The sequence below is a fragment of the Perca fluviatilis genome, chromosome 16, assembly GCF_010015445.1.
Source record: "Perca fluviatilis chromosome 16, GENO_Pfluv_1.0, whole genome shotgun sequence".
Lineage (NCBI taxonomy): Eukaryota > Metazoa > Chordata > Actinopteri > Perciformes > Percidae > Perca > Perca fluviatilis.
This window is the reverse complement of record NC_053127.1, coordinates 17,750,255-17,765,188: the sequence shown is the minus strand read 5'-3', so window position 1 is coordinate 17,765,188 and position 14,934 is coordinate 17,750,255. Positions and strand designations below refer to the sequence as shown.

At 40.9% G+C, this 14,934-nt stretch overlaps 1 protein-coding gene across 1 annotated transcript; it reads left to right on the top strand.

Moving 5' to 3' along the window:
* The first annotated feature begins 79 nt into the window (after positions 1-79).
* On the top strand, positions 80-14,698 carry LOC120544329 (fibroin heavy chain-like). The gene is made up of 33 exons (XM_039777978.1): positions 80-95; positions 211-243; positions 394-572; positions 613-961; positions 1,075-1,104; positions 1,363-1,572; positions 2,281-2,382; positions 2,468-2,500; positions 2,603-2,656; positions 3,954-3,989; positions 4,126-4,284; positions 4,373-4,420; positions 4,658-4,723; positions 5,033-5,125; positions 5,342-5,365; positions 6,057-6,077; positions 6,498-6,524; positions 6,700-6,723; positions 6,902-6,964; positions 7,296-7,535; positions 7,721-7,894; positions 7,995-8,033; positions 8,128-8,184; positions 8,277-8,612; positions 8,701-8,742; positions 8,909-9,400; positions 9,521-9,547; positions 9,630-10,229; positions 11,075-11,158; positions 11,310-11,360; positions 11,652-11,675; positions 12,058-12,123; positions 13,044-14,698. Exons 1-33 carry the CDS (start codon positions 80-82, stop codon positions 13,085-13,087), a joined length of 3,843 nt encoding a protein of 1,280 aa, XP_039633912.1. The 3' UTR covers positions 13,088-14,698.
* The last annotated feature ends 236 nt before the right edge of the window (positions 14,699-14,934 follow it).

The following is a 14,934-nucleotide window of genomic DNA, read 5'->3' as shown; positions in this document are numbered from 1 at the left end:
CAGTTGTAGCGTGTAAATGCTGTTGAAAGGTGGGCCTTGTCTCGAAGTTGCGTGGGTTCCATAATAACGCAGGTCTGACATGTGTGACTATTTTGGTGAGTTTTCGAGCGCAGCAGAAAAATAACAATCCTTACAAAAACAATAGGTTCCTCGCACTTTCAGCACTTTCACCTTCGTGCTCGGGCCCTAATTACTATATTTGTGTTTCAGGGTATGATGCCAGTGCCAAAGCTCGTAAATATGGTAAGAATAGTTATATAATTTAATATATTTGTATGCAACTTTATACTTTTATTTTTTTATATACTTTTATAACTATTATTATTATATTGCATTTAACAAAGAATATCAGTACAAATAAAACATGACTGTTCTGCTCACAGGCATGTTAAGTGGAGCACTTGGAGGTCCAGGGACAAGCACTGGAGGATTCAGGCCGGGTGGTGCTGGTACAGGCTATGGACCTGGAGGTGCTGGTACTGGCTATGGACCTGGTGGTTCTGGTACAGGCTACGGACCTGGAGGTGTTAGACCTGGAGGTGCTGGTACTGGCTATGGACCTGGTGGTGCTGGTACAAGCTATGGACCAGGTGGAGGAGTTGGGCCTGGTAGTGCTGGTACTGGCTATGGACCCGGTGGTGCTGGTACTGGCTATGGACCTGGTGGTGCTGGTACAGGCTATGGACCAGGTGGAGGAGTTGGGCCTGGTGGTGCTGGCTATGGACCCGGGGTGCTGGTACTGGCTATGGACCTGGTGGTGCTGGTACAGGCTATGGACCAGGTGGAGGAGTTGGGCCTGGTGGTGCTGGTACAGGCTATGGACCAGGTGGAGGAGTTGGGCCTGGTGGTGCTGGCTATGGACCCGGGGGTGCTGGTACTGGCTATGGACCAGGTGGAGGAGTTGGGCCTGGTGGTGCTGGCTATGGACCCGGTGGTGCTGGTACAGGCTATGGACCTGGAGGTAGGATGAAAGATTCAGATGAAAGATAAAACATGGAGGCTTGTATGAATTGAGATAGATCCCCTGGCTAATATAAAACTATTAAAATATCTTGATGTGTCTGCATTTTGTAGGTTATGCTGGTGCCAAAGCCCGCAAATATGGTAAGAAACAACCGTATTTAAAGTAATGTATATCAACAGACAAAAATATAATTAAATACATTGCTACATACTGTAATAATATCCAATTGGCTTTATATTAACAAAATGCAGCAATTATCAATGTTATTAATTATACCTACTCCTTCCAGCTATAACATATCAAAAAGTATGCCATGAAAACAGCCTGTTGTTTGTCAACAGAGTGTAAAGTGCTATCAGGTTAGTCTATAATAGCTAATACAATGCTGCTCTCTGCAGGTCTGCCTGGAGGTACCCTGGGTGCAGGAGGACTTGGTGGTGGAGCTGGGCCTACTTCTGGGCTCGGAGTAGGAGGAGGGGTTCCCGGGAGAGGTGTTGGACTAACAACTGGTGGTGGACCTGGAGCAGGACAGGGGACTGGCGGAATACCTGGTTCTGGTGTTGGAACGGGAGGTGGGCCGAGTGGCTTTGGACCAGGCAGTGCTGGAGGTATGAAGAAACACAAAGATTATTAAACAAATGACACAAATGTAACTACTCAGTTACAGAAACTAATTAGTTACATTCTGCACTTGCCTTTTGCTGTTCCTTTCGTAGTTGCCTATCTTTGATTCATGTAGTGTTAATGTAGTTAATATAAAATATTGATTAGTGGAGTTTTAACACCAGCATACTGCAGCTATAACAGCATTTGAGCCTTGTCACAATTACAGGACTGACAGAACAGTGCTGAATGTGTGCACATCAAAATATTTCTGAACCCACACATCTTTATGAACTCCTTTTTTGGTGTGCACGTCCTTTGATTCTCTTGGGATCTAAGTCTCTCAAACATAGAGTGATTTCTACATTACTTTTGGAGTAATAACATCATATGGTCAGTAATTATACGAAAAATTGCAGTATGCAGTGGCCAATACCAAAAGAATTTGATAGATTAGGTCAATGCAATGATTTTAATCTAATTTTATTACAAGACACTTGTTTTATTACAAGACACTTCTATGGCAGTTTAATTGTCTAGAAAGTTGAAATCAAACACATAAAAATCTGTTATGAGAGATGATACCATTAAAAAAACTTTTATACTTTCATTCAAGAAAAAAACTTAGAGTAGGTTTTTTTCCCCAAAAACATTTTAAGACTGAATATATATAGAACGTCTCTATAAGAGCTACCAAACCTCCTCCTCCCTAGGGCTTCCCAGTGGAGGAACATTGGGAGGAACAGGATATGGACCTGGTGGATATGGACCAGGTGGAGGCTATGGTGCAGGACCAGGGGCTGGATATGGAACAGGTTCAGGGGCAATTTTAATTGTATCCAAGATAAATCTTGCCTAACTCAAATTAAGCAAAGTCCTAACTTGCCTTCTTTTTTACAGGATATGGAGCTGGATCAAAACCTGCTAAATACGGTATCAAAATTTCCCTTTTTTGTTTCTTAAAAACACGACAATGGAGGTTTCATCAAAAATTTCAGTAAAAGCTCAATTATTTTTTCAATGATCCTGGTGTAGGTCAAGGTGGAATGGGTGCTGGTGGGGTACTTGGAGGTGGAGCAGGAGGAGGTGGTGAGTTACAAATTCTTCTTCTACCTGTTTGCCGGAATTGTTTTTTCCAATGATACACTCTTGACGGAGCTTCTTTTTGCAGGTAGCTTTTATAGGTTAGGTACAAGGAGGCTTTGGGACTAGCACTGGAGGTCTAGGTTGGTTTTGAGTAGAGTGTCTGTGTAGTAACGTAGTGTTCTAAATGAAAAAAATAAAAAAAGATCTGAATCACGTTTAAGTTTTAACAATTCCTTTATTGACCTCTATTGGTGGTTAGTGGGAATTGCAGCAACAGGTGCCTTGCACTACTCATGGCCTATAACTGAAACAAGTTAAATAGTAATATATTATAATATTGGAATGACAATAATACTTAGATATTAGTGTTTTATTACAGTAGTTTAAGACTGAAGGTGCTGGAAATACACTATGAGTAGATAGGTGGGAGGACAGGGTGGTTTCAAAGTTAACATCTCATATCCCATCATTATGATGAAGTATGGTCAAATAATAAAACTGTCATATTTACTTGGTTGTGACATTAGTCCACGGCCTGCTATTAAGAAACACTGATCAGCTTGTTGGGTCTTATGTGTCCTCCTCAATCAGCAATTTCTCTACAGGAAAAGTGAAGCCAATGCGAAAGTGCCTTCAACCTGCATTCTATCTAATTTCCAGCAGGGGGCAACTTCATTGGCTTAAAAAAAAAAGTCTGTTTCTATAGTCTTTGGGAAAGTGAACCTCACTTGATTTATCACCTCAATAAACATTTTCCTAAGGCATTAATCGCTAGTTTCAAGTCTTCTTCAATACAGCAGGGTGTTCATTTTGTAAATTATGGTCCCATTTATTTTAAAATTGATGATATAGCAATGGATGCTTTAGAGGCGACCTGTCAATCATGCTAACCATGGCCCTGTGTACATTTTTGGGTGTTGGACATGTTTTCGTCTTAAACTTTGACCCTCTCACTGTGTGTTTTCACTTCATCAAAGTTAATTGGAACACTTTGGTTGCCTAGAAATGTCTGTTAATTGCAATTGTTACGTTAGTTGATCACACCATCTTGGCTGCAGTTGAAGGGTGACAATGTTTGTGCAAGGTTACATATTTTAGCTTTAATTCCAAAAAGCAGTTTTTTTTATTTGGAATGTGAAATTCAGAATTGTCAGGAAAAGTGATTTTATGACTAGGTCTAGTCAGTAATTCTAATGCCACCTTTAATTGCTTATTTTATCTGTACAAATCTCTTTTTAAAACACTGTTTTATAAAAGTTTTATATAGCAGTCAATACATGTCATTTGTTGTGATCCTCAGGCTATGGCACAGCTGGATCTAAAGCTGCTAAGTATGGTAAGGTGTACTTTGACAATACTCTGTGTCAAGTAGAACATTATTTGTATTTTATATAAGTGTTTGAACTGAGGAATATAGCTGTTCATCAGCACCTCTTTTGAATTCATCAGATTATCTCTTTCCTAACCTGTAGGGCAACCTGGTGGAGTTGTTCCTGGGGCAGGAGCAGGGACCGGCACTGCGGGATCTGGTACAGGGACCGGCACTGCGGGGCCTCGTACAGAGACCGGCACTGGTGTTTCAGTAAATGGCACCAGCACAAGCAGCAGTGCAGGAACAATTGGGCCCAGTGGTAAGCTTCTGTTGGATTAAGAATACACATTTTGGTTGCAATGAATTATTAATAATTAATCAGATAATGTATATGTCTGCTTGATCAGGAGGAGGACTTGGAGCCACAGGAGGCACACCAGCCCCAGCATCAGAAGGTACCTGGACAGTGTTTGCACAAAGCAGCACAAAAACACATTTTAGTCACATATTACCACAATACATTTACTCATAGGGTTTCCAGTACGTTAGTACGTTTTTAATATAAAATATGCCTAACAAGGATGGAAAAGACAGTGATGGAGGTGACCTTCCAAATTAAAGGAATAAAAAAGAGAAAACTGGCTTATCTAAAAATGATTTAGCCATTTTCTTTGTCTATTTTCAAATCTCAGTCCTTATTCCAGGTGATGCTGGTGCTGGCAGTGTGATAGAGGGGTCTGGAAGTTCTGGAGGAGAAGGTGTGTTTAAACTTGCTGGAGAAACTGTCTTTTTTCACCTTGAAATCAGGCACAGAATTTGTGGATATAGACAACAAGCGAAACACAAACACACAAACACGAAAATTCAGGTCCAAGGATGTAATAATCTGATGGTTATAAAAGATGGCCCTTAGACTCCAAGGCAAACACCTGTGAAAATTATGTAACAAAACACCATACTATAGTAAATATAAAACTCATTGTTCTTATTTATTTACACATATTATTTCAATATTGCACCGTACATCCTGTTAAAAAAGGTGTCCACCTGTGTGTGTTTTAAAACAGGAGGTACTGGTGTAGCTGGCAGACCAGTGGGTGAAGCAGGTGACAGAGATAGCTTGGGTGGAACAGGAATCCCCATCATTGGAGCAAAACCAGGTATTTTAGTCATTTAAACTACAAATTCAAAACACATATTAATATAAGTTAAGGTGTTAAGTTGTTCTACTACTAATTCATTAAGTAGTATAAATGAAATTGGGTTATGTTGGAAGAAACTTTGCTTTCTTAAATCTCTGTTAGTCTTCTGGTTGTTGTCTTAGCTGGGTTGTCTTCCAACTTTTATGTTCTTCTTTAATCATTTTTATTAAACAGGACTCAATGGGACAGAAGTTCCAGGTCAGTGTTTATTTCATTGCTTCTGCATGTTTGTCTACAAGCATTGCAAGTTCTGCATCCATTTCTGTCAGAGCGCATCTGTTAGTCAGCCGGACATCCCAAAAACCATGATGTGGATTTCAATTAAATCCAGTGGGGTTAGATTTTGTCATGGACAGGGCCATCATGTGGCCATTTATAAAGCGCTTTAAGTTTTCACTCATACAGTAACTCCTTAACTTTGAGGTGTACATACATACGAGAAAACACTTTTTCTTCCAGGATCCAGGAATATTTTAAAATTTAAAAAACGCTGCCTACACAGATGCAGTGCATTTTGGATCATTGCTAGATACTTTTATACGGTGGAACTGTTTTACATTTCTAACTTGGGTACATATAATTTAAATATTAGAAAACTTAAAAGGGGTCCCATAAACATATTTGTAATAATGTTACAAAGAATTTGGACTGTATGGTCACAGACCCTTTAAGGTTTCAACTCAGTTAACTCAGAAACCACTGGTGCAATTTTGCTCAAACTTGAAGGGACAAACATATTTAGTGTTATTAAAAACATTAAATGTTCTGTACAGTTACAAGTCAAAATTGAAAGGCTATAACATCCACACTAATTGGCCCAATACTGCATGTAACATCTACTTATATTAGAAATTAACACGACTGAACATTTTGTTTTCATATCCTACAGGTCCCACAGGAGCCGCCCCTGGTAAGTTGGCATAAAGTATACCGAACACTGAGATGTTACTTGTGAGAGGTTAATGGAGCTTATTATACAGTAAGGGACTCTGGATTTTGAAATAGCATCAGCGTAATGTTAACATAAAATCTGCCTAATATCAGTGGCATATCACGCTATCACAAATGCTTTAGATTTTGAAGCAGATCACAGTATGTCTCCACTTGAATGCTTTCACAGCTATCACTGGTTTACCTGTACCCGAGATTGAGTGTTTTTCTCGTACTTCCTATCACAAAACTGGCACCACAGAATTTGGTAGAAAAATGGCAGACTGACGCTAGCTAATGGCTGAAGCTGGCTACTAACATTTTTACCTTTTGAGAATTTATTGCAAAAATGTTTTGGATTAATAGGTGCCCAAGATAATCTATATTTCTGTCATTACAGTTGGGGGCAGGACTGTACAACCAAGTGGTACGTAAATCTCCATTAACTGTTCGGTTAAGTATTCGGTATTGTTCGGTATTGTTTTCAAGCCTGTGTGGCTCACATACTTCTATATGAGATGTTAGTGATGCCGGCACTTCCTGTTGTGTAAATGACTTAGAGATTGTCACTCTGGTATCTCTCTTGTTTTTCTAAAATTCAGGTGGTACAGGACTTCCTTCTGGAGGTGAGATTTCCCACAAGACATACAATGCACAGCTCACGCCTGCCAAATATGAGTCCTGCTTGTGCTTCTGAGATTTTTAATTGCTTCTTCTGTTTCTACATCTTGTCGGCAGAGATCTTGTAGCTGAAATCAAGGAATATATTCTCTGACGTTTCTTGAATTTCCCTGTATAATTTAGCAGGTTCTGGTGGTGATATCTCAATAGGGACACTGCCTGGAGCCAAACCTCTCAGACCCCCAGGTAAATAAAAACAACAGTTTCAGTATAAATTTCTTATTACCAAATAGCCTTTTACCAAAGGTACAAGACAAAGCAACTACTTTATGACCTCCAACGAGGGGTAATCATAAGCCAAACAGCCACCTATCAAAATCCATCATACATTCACCAGGCCGGTTATTGTTTTTGTGTGGACTTCGTGGGATCAAAATAAAGAATAAAGAATACTCGCCAGGCTTCTTCTCTGTAATGGTGGTTTAGATGTGGCTGAGATTACTGACTTTGCTCTTGGTTTCAGTTGTAATTATATGCTGAAATACAGGTATGGTGTCCTTCTGTGCTCTGTCTGCAGGTGTCCCCAGAGGTGACACGCCAGGTGAAGGAGATGGAGAGGGAGGTCCTGATGGAGAGAGAGGTGGTACAGGAGGCACAGGTGGAAGAGTAGGAGGGAGTCCTACCAGTGCAGGAGCAGCAGGAGGAGTTTCAGGTGGCGTAACAGGAGAGGGGAGAGGAGACAGTACTGCTACTGGAACTGGAGTTGGACCAGGAGGTACAGCTGGTAGAGTTGGAGGAACACCAAAACCACCCAAAGGTGCCATTTTTGCCATCTGAATATACACTCCATTATGACTGTATTACATCTAATGCCATCCAAAATAGACCACTGTGTATCAAACGTCCAATCTATCCACTAGGACTGGCTAGATAGTGACAACTAAAACTAAATATTAATGCTGAAGCAAAAATCTATTAAATTTGTTTATTTTTTAAATGTAGAATACAGACCTGATGGGACTGTAGCAGGAGGTGTAAGTGGTGGACCTGGTGGAGTTGGTGGTGTGGCAGGAGGAGGTCCAGGAGGAGTTGGAGGAGGTCCTGGAGGAGCAAGCTTGGTACCTGGGGCTGGTGGGTCTGGTGGAGTAGGAACAGGAGTCCTTAAACCTGGAAAAAGTGAGCCGCTACAATGTTTTCTTCTCTTAAATGTCTGTGTATTCATCCCAAACCTAAATGCCTATATTACAATGTTTATACATTATCCATCATACTGTAGGCTATGGTGCTGGTGGTGCTGGAGTTTTACCAGGTGGAGGTATGCTAACTACTATCCTTACCATCTGATTTACAGCAAATGACTGAAACATACCTGAAATACAGTCTGAAATATCTCTTTTTATCTCTCTCAGGCATACGTTACCCGACTGGAGCTGGAGTAGGACAGGGAGCAGGAAAATCCAGCAAAGGTTTTATAAAATGTTTTCTCCTCTCTTTATAAAAGGACTTGATCAATGAAAGAAGCTTAATGAAAAATGTGATGTTTTTATCTTTCTATCAGTATATGGGGCTCTTGGAGCAGGAGGCCAGGGTGGGGTTGGGCCTGGCAGTTATGGAGCTGGTCCTGGTGGCTATGGTACTGGTCCAGGAGGTTATGGTGCAGGACCGGGAGGTTATGGGGCTGGTGGTTACGGACCTGGTGGCACTGGACCAGGTGGATATGGGCCGAGCACTGCCGGGACAGGACTGGGTGGTGTCGGAACCGGCTCAGGTGGCTTTGGACCAGGTGGTGTTGGTACAGGACCAGGCAGCCATAGACCTGGTGGAGCAGGGGTTATTCCTGGTCTTTATACTGCTGGAGGTCAAAGACTGGGGACAAGAAAGCCACCCAAGTCAGGTATAATTACCATGTATTATAACACTAACACCATTTAATAATGTATTATGTTTTAAAATGGATTAAGGCTGTTAACTCCTTCTGACAGGCTATGGATCATCCTCACTGGGTGGAGCAGGCTATGGGCAAGGTGAGAAACGTCTTTATTCTAAGACTTTAACACCTTTAAAATGTACAAATAATAGGGGTTTAATGATACATCAATCTGGATCGATATTTGGATTAAATCCTCAACAATACAATATTATTGATACAAGGTAAAAATATCGTTACATATCGTCATCTTTTCGGACCAGGTGGTGCTGGCACAGGAACAGGTGGTTTCGGACCAGGTGGTGCTGGCACTGGAACGGGTGGTTTCGGACCAGGTGGTGCTGGAATAGGAACGGGTGGCTTCGGCACAGGAACGGGTGGCTTCGGACCAGGTGGTGCTGGCACAGGAACGGGTGGCTTTGGACCAGGTGGTGCTGGAACAGGAACGGGTGTCTTCGGACCAGGTGGTGCTGGCACTGGAACGGGTGGCTTCGGACCAGGTGGTGCTGGCACAGGAACGGGTGGCTTCGGACCGGGTGGTGCTGGAACAGGAACGGGTGTCTTCGGACCAGGTGGTGCTGGCACTGGAACTGGTGGCTTCGGACCAGGTGGTGCTGGAACAGGAACGGGTGTCTTCGGACCAGGTGGTGCTGGAACAGGAACGGGTGGCTTCGGACCAGGTGGTGCTGGAACAGGAACGGGTGGCTTCGGACCAGGGGGCCAAAGATTAGGAAAAAGAAAACCTGCTAAATATGGTAAGTAATGATCAAGTTAAACTATAAGGCAGGTGATATACAAATATTCATTGCAATGATGGAGACACCTATTTGATGTTATTGTTTCATAAGTTTGACCGTTCTAACCCTTTTTTCCAGGTTATGGAGGAGCTGGGAATGGATCAGGTGAGGTTCAGGTTAGGATTGGGGATGGTAAATATATTTTTATACTTATATAGTTGTGCTAATGTTTTTAGATGTTTCCCAGCAGGACGATTAGGTGGAGGTACAAGAGCTGGTCCTGGTGGAGTTGGAGCTGGAACTGGTGGCTTTGGCCCAGGAGGTGCTGGAACTGGCGGCTTTGGTCCAGGAGGTGCTGGAACTGGCAGCTTTGGTCCAGGAGGTGCTGGACCTGGCGGCTTTGGCCCAGGAGGTGCTGGAACTGGCAGCTTTGGCCCAGGAGGTGCTGGAACTGGCGGCTTTGGTCCAGGAGGTGCTGGAACTGGCGGCTTTGGCCCAGGAGGTGCTGGAACTGGCAGCTTTGGCCCAGGAGGTGCTGGAACTGGCAGCTTTGGCCCAGGAGGTGCTGGAACTGGCAGCTTTGGTCCAGGAGGTGCTGGAACTGGCAGCTTTGGCCCAGGAGGTGCTGGAACTGGCGGCTTTGGTCCAGGAGGTGCTGGAACTGGCAGCTTTGGCCCAGGAGGTGCTGGAACTGGCGGCTTTGGTCCAGGAGGTGCTGGAACTGGGCCAGGGGGGTTTAGACCTGGTGGTGTGGGTGGATATGGACCTGGTGGCCAAGCACTTGGGAATAGGAAGCCTCCTAAATCGGGTTACGGCTCGTCGTTGGGTGGAACTGGCTATGGACCAGGTAAAATTCTCCATTGATGAAAAAAAAAATTTAAATTAAAATTTCTGATAATTACTGATGCATGTTCTTATTGTCACTGAATATTAGGGATCGAAAATCATATACATCATGATTTTATTTGCAATGATTTTTAAAATTGATTTTTTTATTTATTTTTACCAATGATTCACCTCAATATTTTCTGTTTATACGGGATATGGGACAAAAGCATATCGTCCAAGCCCTAATATTTACCATACTGAACAAAAAAATAAAACAATTATGACATTTCCATATTGTATTGTATGAACAAATCTTATCTTCAAATGTAAGTCTCATCCGCATGATAAAACTGATGTTTGTTTCATTTATTTATTTGTAGTTTATTTAAATAGGGACAGATACAAAAAAAAACTAGATTATTACATAAATAACAATCCGATGCCTGTATCACAGTGTTTGTAGCCAAGGCTAATTCGCAACACCTGTCCCAAGGAGGGCTTTTAACAGTTCAAATAATAGAAGAAATCAAATTTTTACAATGACTACAATAAAATGTCCAAAAAAAAAAAAAAAAAACAGTTAACAGCAATAAAAATAAGTGTAGTAAATAAACACATTAACTCGGACTCACACAGATGCATACCTCACAAACACACAGCTATGTATTTCATATGGCATGATCACACTGCTGCTGCTGTAATAACCATGCTTTTACTAATTTTTTAAAGGTGGACAATTTAAGTATACCCTCTTCTCTAATGTGCCTGGTGTTGTCTTTGTAAAAGGTTTCAAAGTGTGATACAAGTCTGTCAAACAAAAAACTAAACTCGTAAAGATTTCTCTCTACTCACTTGCCTTTCCAGGTAGTGCAGCAGGAGGAACAGGAGGGGCAGGAGGTCCTGCAGGAACAGGTCAGGGAGTAGGAGGAGGTGCAGGCGGCTTACCAGGTTGGTTTTAAGTGAAGCACTGATACAATATAGAAAAATAATATAACAAATGCATTCAATGAAACCACTACACAGTGAATACCTTGCCTGCCTCCTGGGAGACCAGTGCATTGTGTAAGTGATGCAGACTGTAATGTGTCCACTGTTCCAGCAGGGGGTGTTGGCCCTGGCTATGGTGGGGTGGCTGGTGGAAGCTATCCAGGTAGGACAGAAGCTCTTTGTCACACTTAAACTTGCTCTCATTTTGTCACTCAGCATCTTCTTTGTAAAGATTTAAAACCACAAGCAGTAAATATTGTAAAACCTAGTAGATACCCAGAACATACCACAAAGTAACAACAGAAAATGCTTTTATCGTCATGTCCGGCCTTGCATAGTGAATATTTGTTTTGGCATATTTTCATTTAAGTCATTGCTGAGATAACAAATGAGACCATTGTAAAGATTATCAATTGTTCATTACGACTCTGTCTTTCCTGTTATTGTTCTCTAGGATACACAGGGGCCGGGCAAAAATGTAAGAAAACTCGCTGTATCCTCTGGGATAAGCATGCTCTAATTAGCTTCAGTCTCTTAACACACATATGTCCAGCACTAACACATAGATATACACACTGACACATAATGATCTAGATTAAGACAATCACACATTCTTTCCTTGTTTCTTAAAGTATCTTTTTGATGTCAGTTTGGAGGTTTTTTTAACACAAATTAGAGAAAATGTAACATCTGCATTTCTGATGTCTTGTACTTTTATTGTTAACAAAATAAAATAAAAAAGGATGTTCATTTTGAAAACAGTTTTTGAAATATTAATTATAATATAATCTGTAGTGCTAGATATAATTGTAGAGAGCCTGTATATGTCTGCAGAATAACTTTACTTTTATATCCTTTAGCCAAGGCACAGAAGGCAGCCAAATATGCAGCCATGCAGGCCTTTCTGGGAGCTGGAGGCTACAGAGGTAAAAATCATACACATTGTAATGTTTAACAATTGGATCTATACTCGTCTTGCTATGCCAGACCTTCCTCCAAAGCGTGCTGATGGAGGGTCTGGCTACACCCCAAAGCATTCGGGGAAGGTTTAGTGGCATTTCTTTAAACCAATCCGAATCGTCATGGGCGCTAAACTCCATACAGAGCCGCTGCAAAATAGTTGTGCGAGAGAAAAGACTGGACAAATAGTCTAGCTAGCTGTCTCAATTTACCCTGCAGGGATCTGATGAGCAGTTAACAATACTCCTCATAAATCCACCGAATTTAAAATTCCAACACAAAGAAAGCAGAAGAAAATGGAAAATACATGCATCCGGCAGAAGTGGAGCGTCAAGGATATAGACTAGATCTATACAGATACACAAAACATTGTACTGGAATTTTTGTGAGTGAACTAAAAATGTCTTGTTATCATTCAAACTCATTCCAGGACACATCATCCTGAGTTCTTAGACTTTAAGTGTAACTGAGCACTGACTAAGTCTTCTTTTTAGTTTAAAGAAATGTTACGTGAAGAAAACGTTTCATACGTTGTGGTTGTTTCCTCTGACACTTATCATCCCTATACATATTGACAAACAAAGCTTTTTGGAGCAACTTCTAGTAGAATTTACACCCTTTTCTCTTAAAAAAAAGTCTGGTTCAGGTTTTCAGAGAATTTGGCATGTTTAAGAATTGCCACATAGTTAACACCCACAATTACAGGAACTATGTGGCTGTGTAGTAAATGAAAAACTGCCCCTTTCTAACTGAGACACTGGGATGCACTTCTGACTGTAATGCTTGTTAGTATGTGAGACTACATGTTTTTCAGTGTTGTTTTTACCTAAACAGTATGTATATTATATGCCAAGTGAAGAATAATTTTCTCTGTTCTGCTACTTAGGCGCTGGCTGTCAGGGTAAATACTGTGGCCGAAGGAGGAAGTGAGAGACCAAAAGACAGGAAGTGACCTCATAAACACAACAGTGGTGCTATTGCATGATCCCAGATGTCTCACCTGCCATAGAAGCTAAAGCTTCAACACATTCCGCATGTTACAATTTTCATTATCCTAGATAAGGGTCTCTTTCAAAAAGAGTATTGGTTCTCAGCATGTTTGGGTCGTGATTCCTAAAAACAAGGCGATGCCTCTGTTGCAGGCTGCTGTGCAGAGTGGTAAGATTTGTGTCCTTATGTTGTTTTCTGGATAATTCAGCGATTTGACTTCAAAACAATTTTAAATGTTCACCATTTCACAAGAAACGGCACAAGTCCGTATTGGGATGCATTTCTTTAAACAGAAATTTCTTCCCCTATGAATCACCTTGTGACTCTCTTAGGATCCCAACTACCAGGCTGAGAACCACTGAAATAAATGATCAATATGTCTTCTGAAATTCTGAGGCCAAGTTGTACTATAATACAGTTTTTGTTTATTGTTGTCGAACATCATTTGTGTTCCTTTGCAAGTATCACCATGAATCCTCTGGGTGAAGACTGATACCAAGGACACCCTCAGGGCAGCTCCTTCAGACCTGTCTGCATGCTGACACAATGTTGTTGTGTTTTTCTCTCAATTCAAGGCCAAGGCCATACTTTTATCCAGTTAGACTGGATAGTGTTGGTTTTGTTTGTGTAATGTGTTAATTCACTGTTTTTAGCTTTTACATCAAAGTGCAAACACTTGCATAATCTGTACAGACAAAGAAACGGCTGCTATTTTGGGGGGAACTGTGAACAAAAGGGACTAAGTGGATTTTTTTTTGTAGTGTTGTGTTTTGACTGGTCATTATCTGATCCCTGAAAAGCAGTCCGTGTTCGTTTTAACTGTGCTCAGGCCTCAGCAGTATCAACACATCTGTTAACACTCGTGAGATTCTTCCACTCCATGCACAACAGTAAAGGCAATGTTTTATAGATACACACAGAACACTGATTGGGATTAGTGTAAACTTTTGGTTAACGTGCATATTTTTTCATGACTACAAGGATTCATTTGTTACATTATCATGTGGCTTAGATGTGGCCTTTACATTTGCTGTTGAGGTAAGCAATTAAACTAAATGTGAGGTAATATGATGAGAATATGTGATAATGCATTTAAATGGCATCTGAGGAGAATTGATTACTGTGTTTTTATTTTTTGGAGTACCTCTCTTAACACTGTTGGGAAATTGTCACGTTTGCTAGTCTTTTTAAATTATGCTGACAAAAAGCAGAAAAAGCTGAGTGCTTTATCTATTTAGTCTCATTTTACGAATTCAATATTAAATATTTGAGTTATTTTGTTTGTGTATTTTAACAGTTTTTAAACGTGTGTCCTACTATGGTTTATATAAGTGCTTTGTTTTCTGCATTGTGCTAAATCACAATGTAGTCTGTGATGTAATTTGGATAAAAAGTGTAATTTAATCTCATCTTGCATTTGAGCTTGTGTCTCTATCATGTAGCTCAACATGTGTTTTTAATCTGCGTTTTTTATGCGGCCTATGAAGAAAATTATGCACTTTTGTACACGTTCAGACAATGCTCTCTGAAATAAACAAATTACCAACGACAGTTGTTTCAGGTTGTTATTTTAAAGCAGCTAGAATAATGTTGCACATGTACAAAAGGTGAAACAGTCAGAAGGGTTTTTGGAACAAGGTAAAAGAAGGAAGCTGCACATTCAGAGGCAGCTGTTGGTTTTATCATGTTAATGTGTTGTGGTAGTGTGATAACCACAAGTTAGGCTAAAAAGATAAAAAGGGAAACAACAAACTATGGCCTGGGCAGACTATAAAAAGTTAGAGCAG

Coding starts and splice junctions, on each gene's coding strand:
- LOC120544329 (XM_039777978.1), top strand. Junction 2,501..2,602: donor ATCAAAACCTGCTAAATACG/GTATCAAAATTT, acceptor ATCCTGGTGTAG/GTCAAGGTGGAATGGGTGCT. Junction 9,401..9,520: donor AAGAAAACCTGCTAAATATG/GTAAGTAATGAT, acceptor CCTTTTTTCCAG/GTTATGGAGGAGCTGGGAAT.